The 21598-nt window shown below is 49.7% G+C and overlaps 8 protein-coding genes across 8 annotated transcripts; 2 read left to right on the plus strand and 6 right to left on the minus strand.

Moving 5' to 3' along the window:
* Window positions 1-719: 719 nt before the first annotated feature.
* On the minus strand, window positions 720-1451 carry BO85DRAFT_412235 (uncharacterized protein; the record flags this gene model as incomplete). The annotated part of the gene is made up of 1 exon (XM_025657557.1): window positions 720-1451. The coding sequence occupies one exon, from the start codon at window positions 1449-1451 to the stop codon at window positions 720-722; it is 732 nt and encodes a 243-aa protein (XP_025519573.1).
* A 192-nt stretch (window positions 1452-1643) lies between these two features.
* BO85DRAFT_501035 (alpha/beta hydrolase) lies at window positions 1644-2554 on the minus strand (the record flags this gene model as incomplete). The annotated part of the gene is made up of 2 exons (XM_025664149.1): window positions 1644-2093; window positions 2144-2554. 2 exons carry the CDS (start codon window positions 2552-2554, stop codon window positions 1737-1739), a joined length of 768 nt encoding a protein of 255 aa, XP_025519574.1. The 3' UTR covers window positions 1644-1736.
* A 1880-nt stretch (window positions 2555-4434) lies between these two features.
* On the minus strand, window positions 4435-5044 carry BO85DRAFT_516268 (uncharacterized protein). Its single transcript, XM_025664836.1, has 4 exons — window positions 4971-5044; window positions 4844-4912; window positions 4634-4787; window positions 4435-4570 (listed from the first exon to the last, which is right to left on the minus strand). The coding sequence occupies exons 1-4, from the start codon at window positions 5023-5025 to the stop codon at window positions 4453-4455; spliced, it is 396 nt and encodes a 131-aa protein (XP_025519575.1). The 5' UTR covers window positions 5026-5044; the 3' UTR covers window positions 4435-4452.
* A 1174-nt stretch (window positions 5045-6218) lies between these two features.
* BO85DRAFT_483684 (uncharacterized protein) lies at window positions 6219-7028 on the plus strand (the record flags this gene model as incomplete). The annotated part of the gene is made up of 2 exons (XM_025663173.1): window positions 6219-6303; window positions 6391-7028. 2 exons carry the CDS (start codon window positions 6219-6221, stop codon window positions 7026-7028), a joined length of 723 nt encoding a protein of 240 aa, XP_025519576.1.
* Window positions 7029-8255: 1227 nt separating this feature from the next.
* On the minus strand, window positions 8256-11226 carry BO85DRAFT_501041 (uncharacterized protein; the record flags this gene model as incomplete). The annotated part of the gene is made up of 11 exons (XM_025664150.1): window positions 8256-9015; window positions 9085-9206; window positions 9281-9567; window positions 9628-10033; window positions 10207-10297; window positions 10338-10358; window positions 10417-10676; window positions 10758-10800; window positions 10873-10993; window positions 11041-11132; window positions 11183-11226. 11 exons carry the CDS (start codon window positions 11224-11226, stop codon window positions 8427-8429), a joined length of 2076 nt encoding a protein of 691 aa, XP_025519577.1. The 3' UTR covers window positions 8256-8426.
* A 1909-nt stretch (window positions 11227-13135) lies between these two features.
* On the minus strand, window positions 13136-15104 carry BO85DRAFT_434330 (catalase; the record flags this gene model as incomplete). Its single annotated transcript, XM_025658460.1, has 7 exons — window positions 13136-13611; window positions 13753-13843; window positions 13913-14332; window positions 14418-14510; window positions 14589-14823; window positions 14897-15026; window positions 15074-15104. 7 exons carry the CDS (start codon window positions 15102-15104, stop codon window positions 13136-13138), a joined length of 1476 nt encoding a protein of 491 aa, XP_025519578.1.
* Window positions 15105-16134: 1030 nt separating this feature from the next.
* BO85DRAFT_474279 (GMC family oxidoreductase) lies at window positions 16135-18148 on the plus strand (the record flags this gene model as incomplete). The annotated part of the gene is made up of 4 exons (XM_025662657.1): window positions 16135-17671; window positions 17730-17893; window positions 17956-18032; window positions 18115-18148. 4 exons carry the CDS (start codon window positions 16135-16137, stop codon window positions 18146-18148), a joined length of 1812 nt encoding a protein of 603 aa, XP_025519579.1.
* BO85DRAFT_501055 (NRPS-like enzyme) lies at window positions 17957-21275 on the minus strand (the record flags this gene model as incomplete). Its single annotated transcript, XM_025664151.1, has 1 exon — window positions 17957-21275. One exon carries the CDS (start codon window positions 21273-21275, stop codon window positions 18252-18254), a length of 3024 nt encoding a protein of 1007 aa, XP_025519580.1. The 3' UTR covers window positions 17957-18251.
* Between the last annotated feature and the right edge of the window lie 323 nt (window positions 21276-21598).

A 21598-nucleotide genomic window follows, 5' to 3' on the forward strand; every position in this document is an offset into this window, starting at 1 on the left:
AGCATTATTCATGATTCGAGGGGGTTGACCCCAGCTAATTTTGTATGATGTGTTGCTTCCAAGATATTGCCAGACATTCTCGTATTCAGGGTATGCCAAGTTACCTCCTTTTATAGTGTTAAGGCAACTCCCTTAAAGCAGGACCACCAGAATAGGCGCGCTGATAGAGAGTATCAACCGCTGATTTGAGCAGATATGTCTTTATACGCCTCTGACGAAGGCTGAACATCTGATTATCACAGGCCCAGTGCATCTTCATCATTCTCTAAGTAATATCTCCTGTGCTTATACTTTCTGATATACTTCACTTATAGCGCGAACGCCTAGTCCACACAGACTGATGAGTTCCGCTTGATATGACTTAGATCTTATGGTCCTGTTTCTCTTGCCGATGAGAGCCTTCGAGTATACGTCTCCAGCAAGTGACAAAGGTTGAACACCTCCTCTCCACACACGAGCCATCGTCTGTTTCGAAGTAGTTTTCTGTTCGGCTTCCTCATTCCAAGCCTTGTCTCGAGCTATACAGCATCAATGAAGTGTGAACACCTCATCTCCACACACACAATTCATGTTTCTAATCACTCTTCTCTTACCAACACTTGTCCCCAGCTACACGCCCTTCACTGAGGGCGAATATCTTTTCCACACACAATGCATCTTCCTCGTCTTCACCACTCATTGCCTTCTCAGGTGTCGAATATACACCCTCCAACACCCATTTATAACTCCCAAGTCCTCGCCACCTCACTCGAATATACCATAGCCTGACCCAGATCCAGACTGGACCACTTCTCCGGATTTTGCACCGCATCGACATAATGATTGAGCGCCAGGATCATCTGTCTGGCCCACTTCTCAGGCGAGACAAACCCACACCCCGTCGCAAGCGGGGTCATCAAGAGACTATCAATCCTCGTTGCCCCGCCTGCTGTCCTCTCAACATCACAGTTATGTCTGTCGATAGCGCACAACAAGCTCCAGATACACTCATACACGATCTCCCGATCCCAGCGCACATTCTGCGGCACTCTCATGGTCGGACAGAGCGCCAAGTACCTCGTTTTCCAGACATTCTTCGACCGATGGTCAAACTCCTCCGGAATAGGGATGAGCGTACATGATCCCGGAGGCAGGTAGCCTCGATAGTCGCGATAGAGAATACCCTGCGTGTGGCGAGTCAAGGCGAGGTAGTCTGACGTTGGGGAAAAGGCACGTGAGATGGCGTCGTCGAAGCCACCGTCTAGCCGGCCGTAGGAGTTGGCTGGGGAGACGATCACATCGAATTGAATGTTCGGGGAGATATAAGAGAGGGAGCAGTTGTGGAAAGTGATCTTAGGAAATTGGGGAGATGTGGTGGTTGTCGACAAGACAGATTCGAAGGCATAAATGAATTCTTCGTCCATGCAGAGGAGATGAATATGGGGAAGAGGGGAAGTTGTAGGAGGCATCATGGTTGTAATGATGTGGTTCCAGACAGATAATGATCTTGAATATTACTTTGGAGGATCTTTCTATATTTATGTTTTCCGGGTATTGCTGCAGCCTTGCCTTGGCGCCCCACGGAGGCTGAGTTGTTCATGGGTAGTGCTGATGAGGCTGATAAGGCATTGTGCAGGCAAATGACTCATGCGACTTGTGTCCTCTATATGTCTAGGATGGTGGCTCTGTGATTGAAATCTGAGACAGGCAGGTCTTACGTCCTATTTATAATGTTGGGAAAGAGGTATTCTAGCATTTCACAAATTGGCGGAGATTCCCGCACCACTAGTCAAAGCCTTGCCCGCGAGTTCCTCCAGAATATCCGCCACCTTGTCTGGCATGCTCAGATACGGCGAATGGGAACTCTTTAACTCATAGATCCACTTTGTGCTCAGCATTTCTGCCATCTGCTTCTGCACATGTGGCGGAAGTGCCCGATCTTCCTCGCAGATGATATAGGCGGTCGGCATAACATGCCAAGGCTCAAAGGTCGAGGCACCGGAGAATACAGCAATAGAAGTGTGTGTCAACCGGGATGTCCATAGTTCTTGGTCGGCAGGTGGGATGTCGTGGAAACCGTATTCAGGTCCTTCAAGGCAATGCACGTAATCACCCTGAATCATGTAAGGTGAAAGTCGCAACTTCGCGATGTCGTTAAACTCACCTCTGCCTTCATGAACGGCAAGAACCGGCCTCCCAGCATATCCAGGAGACTCTTCCCCTTTGGTATGGCAAACGCACTCATGTACACGACCATGACAACCCCACCCTGTTTTCCCTGTTGCGCGCGTTCTGCCTTGCCCAACCCTTCGACCGCCCCGGACCCGACAACTCCACCGTATGAATGTAGCACTAAGATGATGTCTTTTCCCTTGTCGATCATCGAGACTAGCTCGGACCGCAAGTGGGCAACATCGTCGGCTAGAGTCTTCGAGGGTGGCTCCGCACCAATGGAGGGGTGGGCAATGGCCGTCGAAGGTAAACCACGCGAGGTTAGAGTAGCACACAGAGCATCATAGACGATTGGCGTGCACCACGCACCGGGGACCAGGACAATAGTTGGGACAGAAACCATTTTGCGAATGAAGATAATTGAGATGTACCAGAAGATGAACTGATTTGTAGATTCGAGCAGCGGGGGAAGCCTCAAAAGAGGGCAAAATTCCCACTTACCGAGGTGTCCCGCGCCTCAGGTCTAGATTCCCCATAACGGGGTGCGATCTTCCCCTCTGTTGCAACGGCGTTCTATGCCATTATTGAGATAGCCCATAATTGGGCCAGTCAGTTCTTAGCCCACCTGTCAGCCGTCTTAGCCCACTCGCTTGGACATTGGCAAACCGAACGGTCCAATACCGTTGCGTGCACGGGTGCACTATACCATGAGTATCCGCAAACCGTTTCTTGGACGAAGTGGATCCAGCCACTCGGAAATTCCGCCAGCCGAGTGAGGGCTATCGTTCATCAACCCGTCGAGCAGAAGGGTGGTGTAGACCTGACATATAGGTAACGTCGGGTATGCCGGACGGGACATTTGACTTCATGCTGTGGCCCGTATCGCCCAAAGCGTATCATAGGAATCGTGGGCGTTGTAATATAACACACAAATCGAGCAGCAGGCGAGGACGGTTGCGCTTATTGTCTTGGCGAAATAGACTTTGCTGCTCCCTCTTGCCAGTAGAGGGGTAAAAGATTGCCTCGGATGTTGTCAAGCTTACACTCGTCTCCTAAGGCGTTGTCATTTTGACTTCCCGGAAAGATCGTGTCAATATGTTCATTGCCGTCCATGGCTTGATGAATATGATGTGGTGAGCGATTATGCAGATATCATGTACTGTAAATTGTTCGTTTGATAGACCAGGCCCTTGGACGATGCTTCACAGCATCTGGCAGGCTGAGTATCACTTAATTAATGATTTGATCAGTGCTGCTGTCTAGTAATCTGTTGCAGCTACCCAATAAAGCTGACAGAAACCTTTTCATCGCCTGTCAACTTAGTGTGGTGATACGAACAAAGGTGGATGAAGGTTATGATTGAAGACTAGGCGTAGCCACTCTAGCTTGCGAGCATGAAGGTGTAACCATAGTGTAATCCAGGATAGCTATGTTGAATAGCCATTTATCCAAACATCAATATGGTTATTTGGGGAAGGTTGAACAGTGATCATCTTCGACAACATTTGTCTGGCCTAACCGTCTTAACGCTTAGGTTCACCTTTGAATATTCGTCAGATTATGACTGCTGTGAATGCGGTATAATAAGGTTGCATCTGTACACCACACCCTCCAACAGGCTTGAAGAAGCTGTGGGAGATCTGGACTTCTCTGGGCTTGTCACTGTTGTGGAGCATGGCGTGGTCATGCTGCTTGATCCAAGAAATTGTTACTTTTGTTAATAACCATATGATGATGAGGATGCATCGGAAGGTAGTTAGATCGATTTAAGAGAAAGAAATGTAGTATCGGAGGGTGCAACAGTAGCATCCTGAAAGAATTGAAAGATGAGGAAGACCTGAAATGAGTCCCACATTGATGAACTGCTCGAGATCTGCGTTGTCACCTGACTATTGGCACGCCCTGGCCCTCGCTATTCAATTTCTTGCACTGGCTCATCGGAGCTTTCCTCGATCGCAGATAATAAGGGTGTTTAATGTTGGGACGATCCTAGTGAGACTAGATACAATCCAAGCATTCGACACTAAGTGCGGATTTCGTTCAACGCCACGGGATTCAGGTACGTAGTCGGCTGAACTTTCCATGCAGATTCCGTCCTTTCCATCGATATCTACGAGTAAGCAAGTTGTGACTGGACGTTAGAAGCCTTTTACAATCACAGGGCTGAGGTGGCCCCGTCAACGAGTTTACATAGAGATGTCCGAATTGCTACCAATATGAAGACGCAAAAACGACAACCATTCGCTAATGTATGCAACTAACATAATGCACCCTTGTTGCATTCACGGCAAAGTCCAGCCCTCAGCTAGAGGCATTAGACCAACCTTCCAGGTCCACCGTGATCGGCTTTCTTCCTGCTCTAGTGATAACCCATTCGACATCCTGGTCTGATTGGTTCATCTCCTGGTGCTCAGTGTAACTACACACAGGTTGATCCCGAGTCAGTTTGTGTCCTCGATCAAGTAGAGGCCGCACTACTTACGCAGGAATGATAGCAAAGTCACCTGGGGAGAGGTCTTTGCGCTGCTTTCCTCCATCGAATACAATAGAACCATGGCCCTTTGCGGCATAAACGATAGTATCCTGCTCACCGTGATGGTGGACAGCCGAGCAGGAATGTGGCTCGGCGCACATGACTGGCCAAAGTCGTATTAGAAAAAGGATTCTAGGTCCTGAAAGGGGCTCGACCAACCTAATGCACACAACTGATCCGACTTGTCGATAATAGCTCCCTTCCGAACCATTCCTTCAGTCCGGCCCCCTATCGTGTGTTCTGGTCATTATACCATCCTTTGTTCCCCGGAGAAAGGTTCACATACCCGTTGCCTCATCCAACTCCGAGGATCTGGTGACATCAACCTTATTATTGGTCATTTTAATACCTTTACTTGTTCAAGCAAGCACAGGATGCTTTTAACAGCCAGCTTTCTCGAAGCTGCGACACGAGCTTATAAGGGGATGATGCAACCCCACCATGCTGAATAATGCCATGACATCACCGGCTGCCGAACTACAAGAGACACATATATTGCTTCCTATCACTCGGCCGAGTACAATTCAGAATTTAAGCTTATATCCATGTCAACACAGGGGATGGTTAAAGAATTCGGTGTCAGTGGTAGCGTTGCACGCTCCAAATTGGAAGTCTAAACCTACTGAACCTGAACGCCAAGCTTTGATATGATGCTTGTTTGTACCATGTTGGACTCGCAGGAGATTATGACTCGCTCAGATGGAACTGCCAAGAACCTCGGTTCACATTGTGGGACCAAGGCAGGCACCCACCATGTGGAAGGTGATCCCACAAATACGAACAAATGCAAAAAAGTAGGTCAAGGCCCTTTCCCGGCTAGTGTGTGGCCTGAGGTGGTAGTATCTTTGTGGCTGCCTGAGGCGATAAGCATTTTATGCAACTATCTCACTGCTGAGTCAGTAGTACACACTCTCATCAGTTATGTCAACACAAATGTTTCTGTGTCCGCTTCGCAAGTGACGCCCAGAAATAGTGAGGAAGGTCAGATAGTATGATGCTCCAGAAAAGGCCACTTAGACAGACATTATATGCAGGGAGACATAGCTGTAGTAAACACAGCAACCCAGGAGTCCTCACTGGCATGGATTTGTTTCCATGCAACTGATGCTGCCCACTCATAAGGCGTGAAGAAAATCCCACTTCCTTAATGAGAAGCAAAACAAAATATATCATGCTAGGTGGAGTATCAAGAGATCTGGGACTGCAACTTACGCTTGATGTTGGTATGGTTAGAGCCAGCCAATCCTCATGGAAACTTCGGCAAACACATGGTGAATGAGAGGTGAAGCTGCACTATTCTGACAGCAGTGTTACTGGCAAGCATACTTTCCGCGAACTAGCAAGATTTGGAATTACTTCATGAGCAGATGACAGTGAATGCGTGTATAGTCCTCATAGTTGAGGACTAAACTTCTTAGTTCAGATTCTGCTCGCCACTACTCCCATCTTCCCTACACCTTCTTCTACGCATTCTAATATAGCATCAATTTCGTCAAAGTACTCCCTATGGTTCATTCAGAGTTCACCTTCCATCATGAGCAAACGCAGGCCTCCGCCTGCCACCACAAAACGTAAAGGGACACCCGCAGAAGACGGTGGTGATAAAAAGATAAAGCTTGGTCAGACAGTGTACCCCCTCGACGGGCCTGGATCTAAGGAAAGTCGGCACGCTCTGTGACAAAATCGCTAACACATGAACCTCTTAGAATCCATACCCAGTGGAGCTTTTACGAACATCCTCCAAACCGATGTCGTTGTACTTAGCACAAAGGGCTCTGACTTGGAATTCAGAATCCACACGGGGCTCTTAAAGTCTAAGTGTTCTGCTCTCTACAAATCTCACATAGAAAAAGCAGTAGACGATTACATCTGCATGGATACAGAGGCCAGCACACTCTGCTCTTGTCGGTGGGTATATACAGGAGAATACCCCGAAAAGGCGGACCTTGAGAAGAGCGACATCAAATGCGCATCCAACCATGAAGAATCCGTCGAATGCAAGATAGCCGATTCGGTCTCCGACAACATCCAGCTCTACGTGTTTTGCGATAGACATGGTATCCCGGAATTAGCAAGCCTTGCAATCACACAGATGAAGAAGATCGTGTCTAGGATGGGCGATAGTCGGATACATGTGTCGGGGGCTTTGATACCGGCTGTACGGTTCGCTCTTTCCAAGCTCAAGGACAACGACCCATTGTTCGCCTATCTTGCACATTTCGCAGCCGACCACATCGAGATCCTCAGATGCAGTGGCATCTTTTGCACGCTACTAAGCGACCATCCCAACTTTGCATTCAGCATTCTTCACTATGCAGGGCCCGCAAAAAGGAAGCCAGAGTAAGCTTTGAATCTGAAGGCCCCTGGCATCTTTGTACTTGTAATAAAGACCGGGCGTTGTTGGACAGGGAAACTGTGTCGAGATTGAGTTTTACACGGATCGATCACATAGTGATTACCCCCAAACGACCCGGATGATCATCTGCATGTATTTCAATTGAGTCTAATCTAGTCCAATAATAAAGGTACAACCCTCTTGCTACCAAATATCCCCTCTTCGATGTCCACCACAAGCGAAGCCCACCTCAAAACATCACCCAAACGCGCAAGCCGTAGAAAAAAACAATTACTTCCCGACTACTATGGTGAACCCCCTCCCTCCCCACCGACACATTCAAAAATTGGCCCTCATTGAGCTCTATATTTAAACCCTAGTTTAATATAACTAAAATACACTAGATAGATTCCTCTCCCGCCCCCAAATCAATCCTAGCCAATAACAAAAAGTACGCATTTTAGTGTCGGACACGGATCCGTGTCCGGATCCGGAATCGGGAAGCTTCGGAACACCATCGGGGTAAGCTCGGGAGTATATTCCGATCCTTACGGTGGGCAGATCCGAAGTAATCATTTCTGATTAGGGAAAATTGTTTACCTGCTGTAGCAGGGGATGGCGTATTGTAAAGTAGCATGTTTCAATTGAATGGTCACCGATATTCTTATGCGAGGCGCCCGTAGATCGAGGTGCTTACAGAAAGTTTATCTCAATCATATCAATCATGAAGATCACCTATTGTATCGTACCATTACTATGTCCTAACTCGATACATTACCAGCCTAACCATGCAATACTGGAATCTTGCGTCCCTGCATGCTTGCCTCTCCTTACATGCATTGGTATGCGAGACTGGGTTTCTTGGCATCGATGTTTCCCCATGATTGGAAAAGAGCGGGTCGGCGAAGACATACATGTACACAAGCATTTTACAGAGATCATCCGGACCCGAGGATAAGGGTCAATATATGCAAGGCATGAGATATCTGTGTTATTTGTGAGTTTGATGTCATTGTGCATGGAACAGGTTGTGTGGGGATGTGGCGATCTCGCCTTTGTAGGGGGTGAGTTCAGCAAACTAACAGAGTACGTACGTAGTGCGAGGGAGTGATTTGCTACGGTATTGCTTATTACAAGTAAAGATGCCATCGTTAGACACGCAGTGTGGTAATACATAGGGAATCTTCACTCTTGAGGGCCTGTTATCCCCTGAGTGATATGTACGTTGATGTCGTGGTTATGACGGCCTTACCTGATGGAGAGTGGAGTACGGATCGAGAAAGATGTAACCAGAGGTTATCTGCTAGCAGCTGTCTATACTATGTAGTACAGACATCACATTCAGCGTGATGCTGCTCGATAGCCTCCTGGATAGTACCATTGAGTGGCATATCGCTCAACTTATAATCAACGCGTTCCATCACTTTGGAGATGTGAATCAGCCTTCACGTCTTGGCTCTGCCAGAGAAGTTTATTGAGAAGGCATTTTGCGACAGCTGCTTGTGCGGACTCATTCAAATAAACCAGGTTTTGGGCCACCTTCGTGATGAAGCTGCGAGCTGAGGGGCTGAGCAGGAGATTGAAATGATCCTCCATCAGAAACTCATATAGCTCCTGCGAAGAGCGTTTCCATATACTCTTGCTCTTAGACAGAGCTTCGTTTAATACTGGCAATTTGGCGCTGAAGGAGCGACCAAGTTCCGGCGATGATGAGTAGAGTGACTCTTGAAATATCACGGCAAGTATGAACAAGCAGAGGAGTGTATGATCTTGGACATGGGGCGATGCGTTTGCCGTTAAGTTTGAGGAACTCGCCAGAAATATTATCGTTTCATGGATATCAGGGTAGGCGATCAGCCCTTGGGAGGCCTTTGGGTTAACCTGGTGTAGTCGAAGTTCGATTGCTGGATGCACGGTGGCGGGGACAAAGTACTCTGTGATTTCCCAGACATGCGCTGGGGAGGAATTTCTTGACGGCTCTGCCAGAGAAAACGCCCTATGCAATCAAGATATTGATTAGCACACAAAGGCTGTAGGTATCAGTATGAACATCATGATCACTCACAGGAAGAGAACCATATGAAGACGCCAACTTGACCGAAAATTTTCTACCCCACCCCTTGCATTAATCACGCTGACAAGGCCGTTTTTATGGGCACGCCATTGGTCATCGATGGCCCAGTATTTCTGAATCACAGAGGAAGAACTCCGATGAGTAATTTGAATGTTATAATGGAGGCCCTATTCTGGAAATAACTCACCTCGAACATCAGGAGGCGTGCAATAGCTGTAATCGTGTCATCCTGCGTCGATCTTCTTTCATCGGCCAGCCATTTCGCGATGATGCCCACAGCCAGGGTCCTAAACTTTTCCGATTCTATCGACTTTGTCTGGCCTTGACGGTGTGCGACATGGGCTGCCGCATGAGCCATCAATGCACAAAACGAGGCACTATTCGATAGATCCAAAGGTAACCAGAGATCACGTACAGGGTCGAACCCAGTACTTTGTGACAAGCCGGGGCCAAAGCTAGCATGTAAATCGAGCCCTGTATAGATTTCAACATCAGTTGTCTGGAGAGTATCAGGATTCTCTGTATTCAACTCACATGAAGAGAAGATTTCTTGGTCTTTGGCCGACAGATCTATCGGGAACTTGGGGCCTGGCCCTTGAATAATCGAGGACTGATGCCCGTGATCGACGTCTGAAGCTGGAGATTTCGCGTAGGCGGAGCCTTGTTGACCTTCACCCTCTGGTGGATCGCGGGTCTGACCCTGTGATGCATCCTGCTGATACCCTCTGCTCTCTGAGCTATAGTCCTTCGGAAGTAGTGTCCTAAGCTGAGGTCGAGTGGTCTGGGGGGAACTTTGGAGGGCCTGGTGCCTCCTCCTCCAGAACTGTCGCATCGCATGGCTGCGGGCGCCTGGCTGGTCTGTACCGAATACAAACTGGTACTCGGTTGTTGTTGAATCCGAGTCTTGGTCTTCACTCATGGTGGCGCTATCGATGGGTATCTAGGTCATGCCGTGTGGAGCTGATAACGGGTGGCTGTAAGAACCAGATAAATCTAGGAGGAGGCTGTTTCCGAAGGTCGCTTTCCCGGCATAATCGAGGTTGATAGGTGACTGGGAGTTGGCTTGATGCTTTGACAAGGGGGTCGGCGGGATTAACGAATGCACGGGGTGACGTGGTTTGATCTGGATTTAACAGCAGTGAACGACACTACGTGCCCATCTCTCGTGGACCGGGGATCGGGTGCTGCCCGAATCCCTGTGCAGCTGAAACGAAAGTAAACATTATTAGGGTACCCTAAGGTACTGCTGCATGCTCTCCTGCCCTCTTTTTCCCGTAGTGGACACTGTCGTGGCTTGGGTGGCCGGGCTCAGATATGGCTGACAGCCATCCCCCGGTTATGTGGACGCGCTTAATGACCAATATTAGTGCGGGATGGACACTTACTAGTCTTTCTTGGCCGGCAGATCGTCTGAGATAGGGAAAATGAAAGGTCGAAAAGATCATATTACATGCAGCTGTTGGGGTCTCACGATCAAGCTGACCGGGAGGGGGTCCCTTTGCAGCCTTAGAGAGGGGCTTCAAGAGTTCGCACCAGTCAACCCTCACCACTCGGACTAGTCCTAAGAGCCATCCACTGGGGCTCTGATTGGCCGAATACTGTTACCCTATTGGGTAATGGGATCTGGGTCCAGTAGACGGTCCGGTCCCGGATGCTTTTTGTACCTCCAGTGCCATTGCGTTGGGCCCTACCAGATCCAGGTGTAAACTTCAACTGGGTCCCATGAGTCCGGCTCCGTAGATCATCTTGTCTCGGGCAGCATTTGGTATGTATAAGGACCGTGTGCTTGAATGTCTGACGCAGTGGTCAAGGAGTATATGGCTGGAGAAGCATGGGCTTTGGAAGAATTTGGGGTCTAGCGGTACCACGATTGTGTTCCATGCGCTTCCGTGGTCGCTATCTAGTTAGCAAAGGGCTGTATATGTACGCGAAAGAGCTATGTCTCACCAACCCAAGGCGAACCAAGGTCACACTGCTCGTCCCCCAAATTCCCCTGGCGGAAATAGTATCCGTAGCCCGAGATATTTGTTGTTGCTATCCTTCCCACATGTTGTGTCGAGACTGCCGGGAAGTCGTGGCACGCGCTTACGAAGGGCGCTCTTCCCTTTCAAGTCCAACTAGGTCAGAGCCCATGTACGTATCTGTTATGTATTGGTTACTTAATCGCGATCATGTTCCGCCATTCCAGGGTTCCACGGAAGGCCTTTTATGTTGCAAAGAGTACGAGACTTGACCGAGGGAACCCCGACTGCTTTCCGACACAGTCCCACCTTTTTCTTCTCTTTCCAGCATGCCAGGATGCTATTCAGCTCTCATCAACAAACTTCCCTGCGTCGTAAACACTTTGAAAATGTTCCCTTCCATCGACAATGGTCTTTTGCGGTGGAGACCATGGTATGCTAAAACGCATGAGCCTAAATGATTAGACTCCGAGCTATAGACAGCCCATCGCCAATAGCCGGAGATGGTGCACTGGCTACTCGGTTGGAATCGTACTAGGGAGCTCGCTTAATCTAACCTGCGCCATTATTCCGATTTCCTCCAATTGCACGATTTATTGCGTGATTATGTGGCTGGGCGAATGTCCGATCGAAATGAGCTAACTCTTTGGCCCTAATTATATCTGCTGGCCTCTCATGAGCTGTCATATTTCAACCTTAATTGTTTCAACAATACCAGGGTCTTGTTATGGTTACTGCTCTTGCCCAAGCCCATCCGGCATGGGTCTTTTGCAAAAAGATTTCCATGCACCCAGTCTATTGTGATCCATGTTTCAATGTGTATAAATGGTCTTCACATAACTTCTTGCAGAAGCTGTCTCAGAATCAATACAGAAAGAAAAAGACCTCAAAAAGACAAGAAAGGAGGGATCCCGTCTGATTCAGAGATTTTCTGCAGCTGGTTTCGTTGTGCCACCGCCGTGTCATCAGTGGAACTTCAAGGCCCTAGACCCATGGTTCGCAAAGCCACTAGTTGTAGTCGTGGGACCTGCCTGTCATGGAAAAGGGTTCCGCTTATTTCAGCTTCTCCAAATACCTCTTTGTCTAGTACTGGTATTATTGAGTTGCGTCAGATGATAAAACCTTCATACCCGAGAAAATTGACTCTGGAAGGATGCACATCACTTCGATTTGGATCCGCCTATCTCGAGTATCTAGTAAAACCCACTTCAACGAAGATCGACTCGCACGACAGACAAACAGTCAAACCCCAATAACGGCAGCAGCTTCGTCTTAGCATCTGCGAGAGAGTCCCTTGCGTTCCTCCGCCAAATCAGGCCCCATAATGCCCAAGCACTAATAATTGTCTGCAATCATACCAGCAAAGCCCAATCCGGTTAAACATCGGTACCAGCGCGAAGATCATGTCGGTTATTCTCGTCTCCAACATCTCCAGTCCCACCTCGCTTATCACCTCCATATCTATCCCCTAGATCAACCGAGCACATATGAGTTCTGCTGCACCGACAGAACTGCGGATCTGGCCGTCGGACCTGTCACTTGAGCTTGCCCCGCAGTCCTGTTGGGGGCTTCTTGCACATTGTAATTTGGGCGCTTACCGTGTTGTCCCTTGGAGTCATCAGGCCCGAAAATATGCAACCACGAAATCAATCAAACCACGTGGGATGCTCACGGACACTCACTTCCGAGTAACTGGCAAGCTCCAAAGTGGATTCCTTTCCCTCGACTTGGCAGACTCTATCTCAGTCGTCCCATGCTATGTTTTTCACTTTGTCGAGCAGCCACCCACGTATAACGAGAGCAAAGAGCTTTCCAGGGCTTTCTAGGGTGACTCTGAAGAACGTGGATCAACGGAAACCCTTTCCCGATTAACCGTGCTTAACCTCACAGACTAGTGGTGAACTTCCTTGTGCAATTTTTACTGCAGTAGGCCTCGAGCCAAGATCCTTACTTAACAGATTTCAAATTAGATGCTAACAAGGCTTTAGAAATAGGAATAGAGAGCCATCGAACATACAATTTCCCTCGCCCTGAATTCTCAGCAACCCATACATCCACAAATATCACGAACCCCTTCACCTCTACAGTCGCGAAATATCCCTGACCTTTGCCCCTAACATCTCTCTCAAGCGACCATCGACTCTCCCAAACATATTTACCACAGCCTCCTTCAGTGGCTCAGGAACCTCAGCCAGCGTCTCAGCAAGATTTGCAACCCACTTTCGCCTTTCTGTCTCGTCAAAGACCCTATTCCAGAGGTCCCGTGGCTGAACGAAGTCTTCTTCATCCACTGGAATCTCATTCTGGCCCAACGCGAACGACAGAATCCGCTCATCGTGCCGTACCTGGACGGTATTTCGACTCACAACTCCAGAAGAAAGCGAGCTGCGCACATAGTTCGGATCACCACCATAATTCTTCGTCACTGTTGCGAAGCCATCCCTCTCAAACGGCGCGTAGACAGGACAAACAGCGCGATTGGGCGGGAGCTGAGTGTAATTGACCCCAAGGCGGTAGCGCTGAGCGTCGGGGTAGGCAAACATGCGGGCTTGTAACACTACATAAAGCCAGGGATATCAGTGCATGTTACACAACTCCGCAAGATTGGTATGCATGAACCAAGGAAGAGAGACATGGCCAACAAAACAGAAACACAATCAAGGAAACGCAAATCAGCAAGGATGCAATGCAAACTTACTAGGATCGGGCGTGCTAGCAATCCCAGGCACCATATTCGATGGCGAAAACGCCGCCTGTTCGATTTCAGCGAAGTAATTTCCGGGCTGTTTCTATGTTAACACACGAGACGCCACCCACCCCAAAGCTATGCCACCAATTAGCAAAGAGACATAACTCACATTCTTATTCAAGGTCATCTTGCCCACTTCAATGAGTGGGAACTCCTTATGCGACCAAACCTTTGTAATATCAAACAGTCCCCGTCCGAATTCTTCCGCCCTCTCAGGCTCCATAACCTGCACATACAGCTTCCAAACAGGATACTGCCCCCGTGCAATAGCATCCCACAGATCCAAGTTATGGAAGTCGGCATCCACTCCGGCCATCCGGGCGGCTTCTTGTCCGGAGAAATATTTTCCGTCGAGCTCAGGCCGGAAATGGAACTTGCAGTACCGGAAGGTGCCATCGGGGGATACGAGCTTGAAGGTGTGTACGCCGAAGCCAGTGACAGATCGAATGGAGCCTGGAATGCCTCGAGAGCCGAAGAGATGGAGCAATGCGTGGACGCTTTCGGGTTGGTTGGTGTGGAAGTCCCAGAACTGTGGTACCCCAGAAGGTGAGTTGTTTAGTATACTATGTGGTAGGTAGGATAGCAAATATATGGCCAGAGGGTGAGGGACATACCATGGTCCAATCTGGACGATTTGTGGCAGGGTGCCGTTTATGGCTTCTGTTCAGGGAGGGGAAGCGGATGGGGTCTCGGACGAAGAAGACAGGCTATTGGCATCATTTAGCACACAAGTCCTGGGAAACCTTCCTTCCAGTACATAAAGAACGGTAGGTAGGTATACATACGATATGGTTTCCCACAATATCATGGTTCCCTTCTTCGGTGAAGAACTTGACTGAAAATCCACGCACATCTCGCACAGTATCCGCACTACCCTTTTCACCACCCGTCGTGCTGAGTCGAAACAAAACGGGGGTTTTCTTTCCAATACCGTTGAGGAACTTAGCGGAGGTTAGGGAGGATACGTCGTTTGTCACTTCGAATTCTCCCCATGCGCCGGCTGCTTTCGCGTGGACGACCCTGCAGAGATTTTGTTGGTTAGATGAGGATGGACTGGAAAGGGGTCTTGATGGTGGAGGAAGGGAACAGGTACCTTTCTGGGATTCGCTCACGGTTGAAGTGAGCCAGAGTCTCGAGGAGAAGAGTGTCCCCTAGGGTTGTGATGCCTCCACCGCCAATTGTGGGCAGCGTAGTGCTCACGGAGGGGTCAGGGATGGGTTGGCCTAACAGAGTCAGAACATGGAATTGAGTGTAGGATCGAGGAAGGGACCTTCTGCCAAGGTATAAACAGGTCTGGACATGATGAAAGGTGTTTCGACAGACTACTATCGTTGAAGCTCGAATATAAAGGCTGATAATGATTCTTGAGCTTCTTGTTCTGTTTGATCAGCAGTTCCTGGTAACCCCGTATATATATTGCCAGCAGCCGCGGAGTGTGGCGTCCATGGTGAATCAGTCAACACAGACATCTTTAATCGCTCAATGCGAGTCAATTCTCCAATTCAATGCCAGAGTATCTCGGTGTACACAGTGGTGAGGGGAAGTATAAGACAAGGAATCTATTTCCGGCCAAACTGAGGAGTAATTTTGCAGCTGGTGGTGACCGAACCAATGCCGAATCCCGGACCGAGCCAATGCCGACCGGTGGCCGAGTTTCCCCCTCGCATGTGTTTCGTTTTCCCCTCAGAGGCTTTTCTTCTCCTCTCCTTGTTCTCCAATGCTGTCATTACAATGATGACCGCAGTGGATAATAGTCTCGAAGATGTCATTTGAGTAATCTGACACCGTATAACCATGGATGGGAAGAATATGGCGTGGTGATGCCAGTTGACACCTTGACAGCTGCGTCCCGTGGATGCCGCATTGCCGGTCAGGGTTCAGCTATTTTACCTTCATAGCAGAACTGTCCCTACTCAACTTGCTTTGAATCGTCCCCGCATGAGGGGTAAAAAAATATCGATCAAGCAAAACACGATCTGAAGCCTAGACCTTTGGAGATCAGATCTACACTGCCATCGCAGCTACAGTAGAACGGTGGGCCTCCCCTCACCGGGCGCTGCCGAATCCACTAAGCCCTCTCAGGCACCAAAGCTGCATGTTTTTCGACTATACGGCGATGGCTCGGATGTCGGCAGACATAGGGGAAAAAAAAGTCTCATCGACGAAAAGATTGAGGATGATGGATATAAATACACGATAGATGCATCGCTTGTTGATGCTCTCTTTCCGTCAGCATCATCACAGTTCATCTCATCGCATCTCTACTACTCTTTCCTACAATCTCTCACATAAACATCATATATCTCATCCTTTTGATTCCAATCCATCATCATGGCAATGGTATCCAACGGCAACGAATACGACTTCATCGTCGTCGGTGGTGGCACGGCAGGCAATGCAGTAGCTGGTCGCCTCGCTGAAAACCCCAATGTTCGCGTCCTGGTCGTCGAAGCCGGTATTCCCAACCCTGACCAGGTCGACGAAATCACCACTCCCTCCAAGGCCTTCAACCTCCGAGGAAGCAAGTATGACTGGGCCTACAAGACCACTATGATCAAGCGCGACGACTACGAGCGTGTCGAAAAGCCTAACACTCGTGGTAAGGCGCTGGGTGGAAGTTCTTGTGCCAATTACTTCACCTGGATTCCCGGCTCCAAGCCCACCTTTGATGACTGGGAGGCCTTTGGCGGCCACGACTGGACTTGGGACAACTGCGTCGAGTATCTCCGCAAGTGCGCAACGTATCATGATGATGAGAAGCTCTACCCGGCCGAGCTTAGCAAGATCGGAACCGGAGGCCCCGTCCAGATCGCCCATGCCGACTTGGTCCCCGAAATGCAACCCTTCCGTGACGCACTGACCCAAGCGTGGGTCTCCAAGGGCGAGAAGCTGACCGAGGATATCTACTCCGGTGAGATGCGCGGTCTTACCCACTGCGTGGACACTATCTATAACGGCCAGCGCCAAGGCAGCTTCCTCTACCTGAAGGACAAGCCTAACGTGACCATCCTCTACGGAGCCCACTCGAAGCAGCTGATCATCGACCCCGTCACTCGTGTCTGCTCCGGAGTGACCGTCGTCAGTGAAGCCTACAACACCGAGATCAGCGTCTACGCCAGCCGCGAAGTGATCCTCTCTCAGGGTGTTTTCGAGACCCCCAAGCTCCTCATGCTAAGTGGAATCGGTCCCGCCGCAGAGCTAGCCAAACACAACATCACTCCTATCGTCGAGTCTCCCCACGTCGGTCAGCATCTTCTCGACCACCCCATCGTGCCTTTTGTCCTCCGTCTTAAAGACGGCTACGGTCTGGAAGACCACATTCTCCGCCCCGGTCCCGCCAACAACGCAGCCATCGCCCAGTACAAGAAAGACAAGACCGGCCCCATCAGCTCCGGACTCTTGGAACTCGTCGGCTTCCCTCGCATCGACCAACGTCTCGAGAAATACCCCGCCTACCGCGAAGCCAAGGCGGCCAACGGCGGACTGGACCCCTTCGGCCCCGCAGGACAACCTCACTTCGAGCTCGACTTCGTCGGCATGTTCAGCACCGCCTTCCAATGGCACTATCCCGTCCCGGAAGAGGGTAACCACATGACTGTGATTGTCGATTTGCTGCGCCCCTTGTCAGAGGGCGAGGTGACGCTCAACAACTCGAACCCGTTGGTGCAACCTAACATCAACCTCAACTTCTTCGGCAATGACCTCGATATCCTGGCCATGCGCGAGGGTGTCAGATGGACCTATGATCTCCTGACCAGCGGTGCCGGCTTCAAGGATATTGTCCTGTCGGAGTACCCATGGAAGATGCCTCTTCAGTCGGATGACGAGATGAAGCGCGCTGTTTTGGATCGCAGCCAGACTGGATTCCGTAAGTCTCAACAGTACTTTGTTCCTATTAAACGCGAATACTAATGATGGTATGTTAGACCCATGCGGCACTGCCCGTCTTTCCAAGAGCATCCACCAAGGTGTCGTCGACTCGAAGCTCCGCGTGCACGGAGTGCGCAATCTCCGCATTGCAGATGCCTCCATCATCCCTGTGATTCCGGACTGTCGGATCCAGAACTCGGTGTACATGATCGGCGAAAAGGTTAGTGATCCTTTCCCTTACGGAATAATTATTCAGTGATGTGAGAACTAACGAGCATCTAGGGAGCGGATATCATCAAGGCGGACCACAAGGATCTGTACGAGTCGAAGAACATCCCGTACTTTGTTCCGAGTCGGTTGTAAGTACTTATGAGTGGCTAGGATATGGGTTTGTCTTGGGGGTTTGGGAGATTGTATCGCTGGATATTGGTGACATGCTAGCTTTTTGCACTGCTCTTTGGTCCCTGCTTCATAGATTCGTCTCGTTTTGAACCGGTATTTATGAGCATAAAACATTCTCTACTCTATAAATCTAAAATTGTAACTAATGCATAGAAAACGGGGGGGGGAAGGCATATTCACATCTGATAGAATCCCTTGAGAGCCCAAAAACCCAGCAACCTGGCCAACATCTCCATGTCAAACGGCACATATCTGATCCCCGGCGCATCTCTCAACGCTGCAACTGTATTGGAACAATCATAACGCGTCGTATTCTTATGCATCTCCAACCACGACAGTCCATCCTGCACTGTCTCCTGCAACAGCGACATCAACGGCATCAACGGGTTATCAGGACCACCCCTTTCCTGCAGCAAACGCACCCAGTCCCAATATTCCACCAGTTCAACTGGATACCCTGCCTGGTTTATAATCCGCCACGTCTCTTCAAGATCGATCGAGTCCGCCTCATCAGGAGCAACGAGGTTATACGTCTTCCCGAGATTACCATTACTGGCAGCGATATGCAGCACCGCATCACACACATAATCCGCCGACACATACTCCATGCGCTGGTTTGGTAGATGTGGAAACGCACCAACCTGGATACATCCCATGACGAACCGAGCGAAGAAATCATCAGGATTCCCACACCCCTCCTCGATATCGCCTAGAATAAACCCCGGGCGGAAAATCATAGCTGCTAGACCGTGCTCGCGCGCCCGACGCACCATCATCTCTGAGACCCATTTCGAAGCCGCATAGCCGAGCTCATATTTCAGTGCGTGGAGATGCGGCTCCAGCGGACCGTCCTCGAGGACCTTCTCTGTGCCGAGGACGTGACCTGTTGGCCCGAAGACGTCAATACTAGACATGTACATGAACGCCTTGCGGCGACCGGAGGTAGCCACTTCCATGACGTGGCGGGTTCCGAGGACATTAGCATCGTAGTGCGCGGCATATGGTTCCAGATAGTTGACTTTTGCGGCGAGGTGGAAGACCACGCTGGCCCAGTTGGTTAGCCAGGTGAACATGTCCTCGGTTAGACCGAGATGTCTCGTGGTGATGTCGCCGTTGAGGACAGTGAGTTTATGGATGCAATGTGAGGTCTTGTCCCAGAGGTTGTAGTGTTCCAGGACTGATTGGACCCTTTCGCTGGCGGAGATGCCGAATTTTCCTCGCACTAGACAGACGACTTCCTTGACAGTAGGCATTGCGAGACAGCGGCTGAGGAAGTGGGCGCCTACGAACCCTGTCGCGCCTGTGAGAAAGATGCGGCCTTCTTCGGCGGCTTGCCAATTGGGAACGGTGTGGAGATCATCGGCGGTGTGGGCGTCTGTCATCCAGCGGTCGAGGTCGTTGGGGTTGTTGTCTTGGATGGAGTTTTCGATGCGGTTGGCTAGGCCCATTAGTCGAGGGTTTTCATACAATGTGCGCATGGAGACGGTGTTTCCGAATTGCCTCCTGGTTCTGGAGATCGTAGCAGCCGCTTGAAGGGACGATCCTCGAAGAGTGGAGAAGAAATTGTCTTCGTCGTTGATCAGCTGTTGGCCGAGAACGGAGGTCCAGATCTTTCGGAGGATGTTGGTTGTGGTGGTTGGGTGTTTATTCGTTGGTAGAATTTCCTGAATCTTGGTATAGTGGGTGGTATACTGCCTCCCTAATGTCTTTCGATCAACCTTGCCATGGTCTGTTAGGGGATAGTGTGAGCATAAGACAATATCCCGCGGCACAGCATAAACTGGTGCCTTTTGCTTAATGAACTCCAGCATGTCTGTAGCTTGAATAGTACTAGCAACAGCCGGAATGAGAAATGCAACGAGAAAGGGTTCATCTTCGGCAGTTTCTGGCTGAATTTGACACACCGTCGCGGCTAGTAGCCGGTTACTACCAAGGAATGACTGCTCGATCTCGCCAAGTTCGACGCGAAAACCGCACTGCTTAACCTGCAGGTCTACACGACCGATGAACTCGAGCAAAGTTGGATCGTCGGGACGCCACTTGGCAAAGTCACCTGTTCGGTAGAGTCGGTACCCTGCTTCGTCGACGAAAAATCTATCCTCATTTTCTTTAGGACATCCGATATATCCTGCTGTCAGGCCAGGTCCGCCTATGAGTACCTCGCCGATGCTTCCGGGCTCGGTTATGATACCGAGGTTGTCATCAGCAAGGAAAAGCCTTGTATCGCCGAAGGGCGTACCGATGCTGATACTGTCGTAGCGCAAATCATCTACCGTAACTGAATGCATTGTTGACACGATCGTCGTTTCAGTGGGGCCATATGCGTTCCACAGATGTTGAGGTGGATTAGGCGATTCAAGGACAGCCTTCATGCTGGCCAAATTAGCTACTTCACCAGCAATGAGGACATGTCTCAAACCAGTAAACGCACTGGGACATGCTTGTGCAATTATCGAGAAGAGTGAAGTAGTTAGGAAAGATACAGAGAAATTTTTCCGCGCGATGAAACTCTTAGCTTCCAACGGATCCGTAATTACCGGCCGGGGTACTGTGACCAGCGTGGAGCCTGACATTAGCGCGACGAATATTTCGAAAATTGACATATCGAAGCCTGGATTGTTAAATACGCTCACACGGTCCGATGGCAGAAGCGGCGTGGCAGGACTTTTGAACATAAGGTGGAGGATGCCACTCTCTGGAATCAGAACAGCTTTTGGCTTTCCACTGGACCCTGATGTATACAGGATATGACTTCGATAATCACAGTTGGACAGACCCTCCAGTTGCACAAGCTTAACACTGGCTGTCTCCGGTCGGACTGCCTTCGTAAGTGGGTGGTATTCGCCACTGATGGGGATAATGACCATATCATTGTCAATGTCCAGTGTATGATTAGAGAGAATGTACTGCGTTCCGACATCTTTCAGGAGATTTATCAAACGACTAGTTGGAATCGAAGGCTCAAGGGGAACGCATGTCAAGCCCGCCCGGATGACGGCGAGTTGGGCAATGATAGTCTCACTGCCCGCACCTTGCAAGATACAAATGGGCTCCTCTGGAGGTAGGTCCAGAGTCTTCAGAAGGGATGCGATACGTTGGACTTCACGGTCGAGGTCTGAATACGACCATTGATGTGCTCCATCATCTATTGCCAGGGCTCCCGGATCGATAGCGACGTTATGAGAGAAAAGAGAGTCCATGACTTTGCCCGGTATGTCGGTTGTACAAAAGCCCTTTCAGACTTGGGAAAGAAGTCCAAGATCTTGAATGTGCCTGTTGGATAGCTTTAGTGAAACATCTATTTCTTTCATGCAGTCCTGCCATATTTAAAACCCATCATAACTTCATTGGTAGGTACAATCAGATGAAATCACCATGATGATTTGCCATGCGCGCATCGTGACGATTTACGAACGCCCACCATATTTCAAAGTTGACTGGAATTAGGTCCAGCCTCCCAAAACAATATCGGTGCGCACAGATCGTGGTTTCTCCAAGGCAGCTGTCCCTATAACCGTCAGTT

The sequence above is a fragment of the Aspergillus piperis genome (assembly GCF_003184755.1).
Source record: "Aspergillus piperis CBS 112811 unplaced genomic scaffold BO85scaffold_2, whole genome shotgun sequence".
Classification (NCBI taxonomy): Eukaryota; Fungi; Ascomycota; class Eurotiomycetes; order Eurotiales; family Aspergillaceae; genus Aspergillus; species Aspergillus piperis.

Bases quoted from the DNA above. Each gene is read 5' to 3' on its own strand.
- BO85DRAFT_516268 (XM_025664836.1), bottom strand. From the start codon at position 5,025: ATGACCAATAATAAGGTTGATGTCACCAGATCCTCGGAGTTGGATGAG. The intron at 4,913-4,970 runs GTATGTGAACCT...AACACACGATAG, and splicing joins GGAGTTGGATGAGGCAACGG to GGGGCCGGACTGAAGGAATG. The intron at 4,788-4,843 runs GTTGGTCGAGCC...GACTTTGGCCAG, and splicing joins GGATCAGTTGTGTGCATTAG to TCATGTGCGCCGAGCCACAT.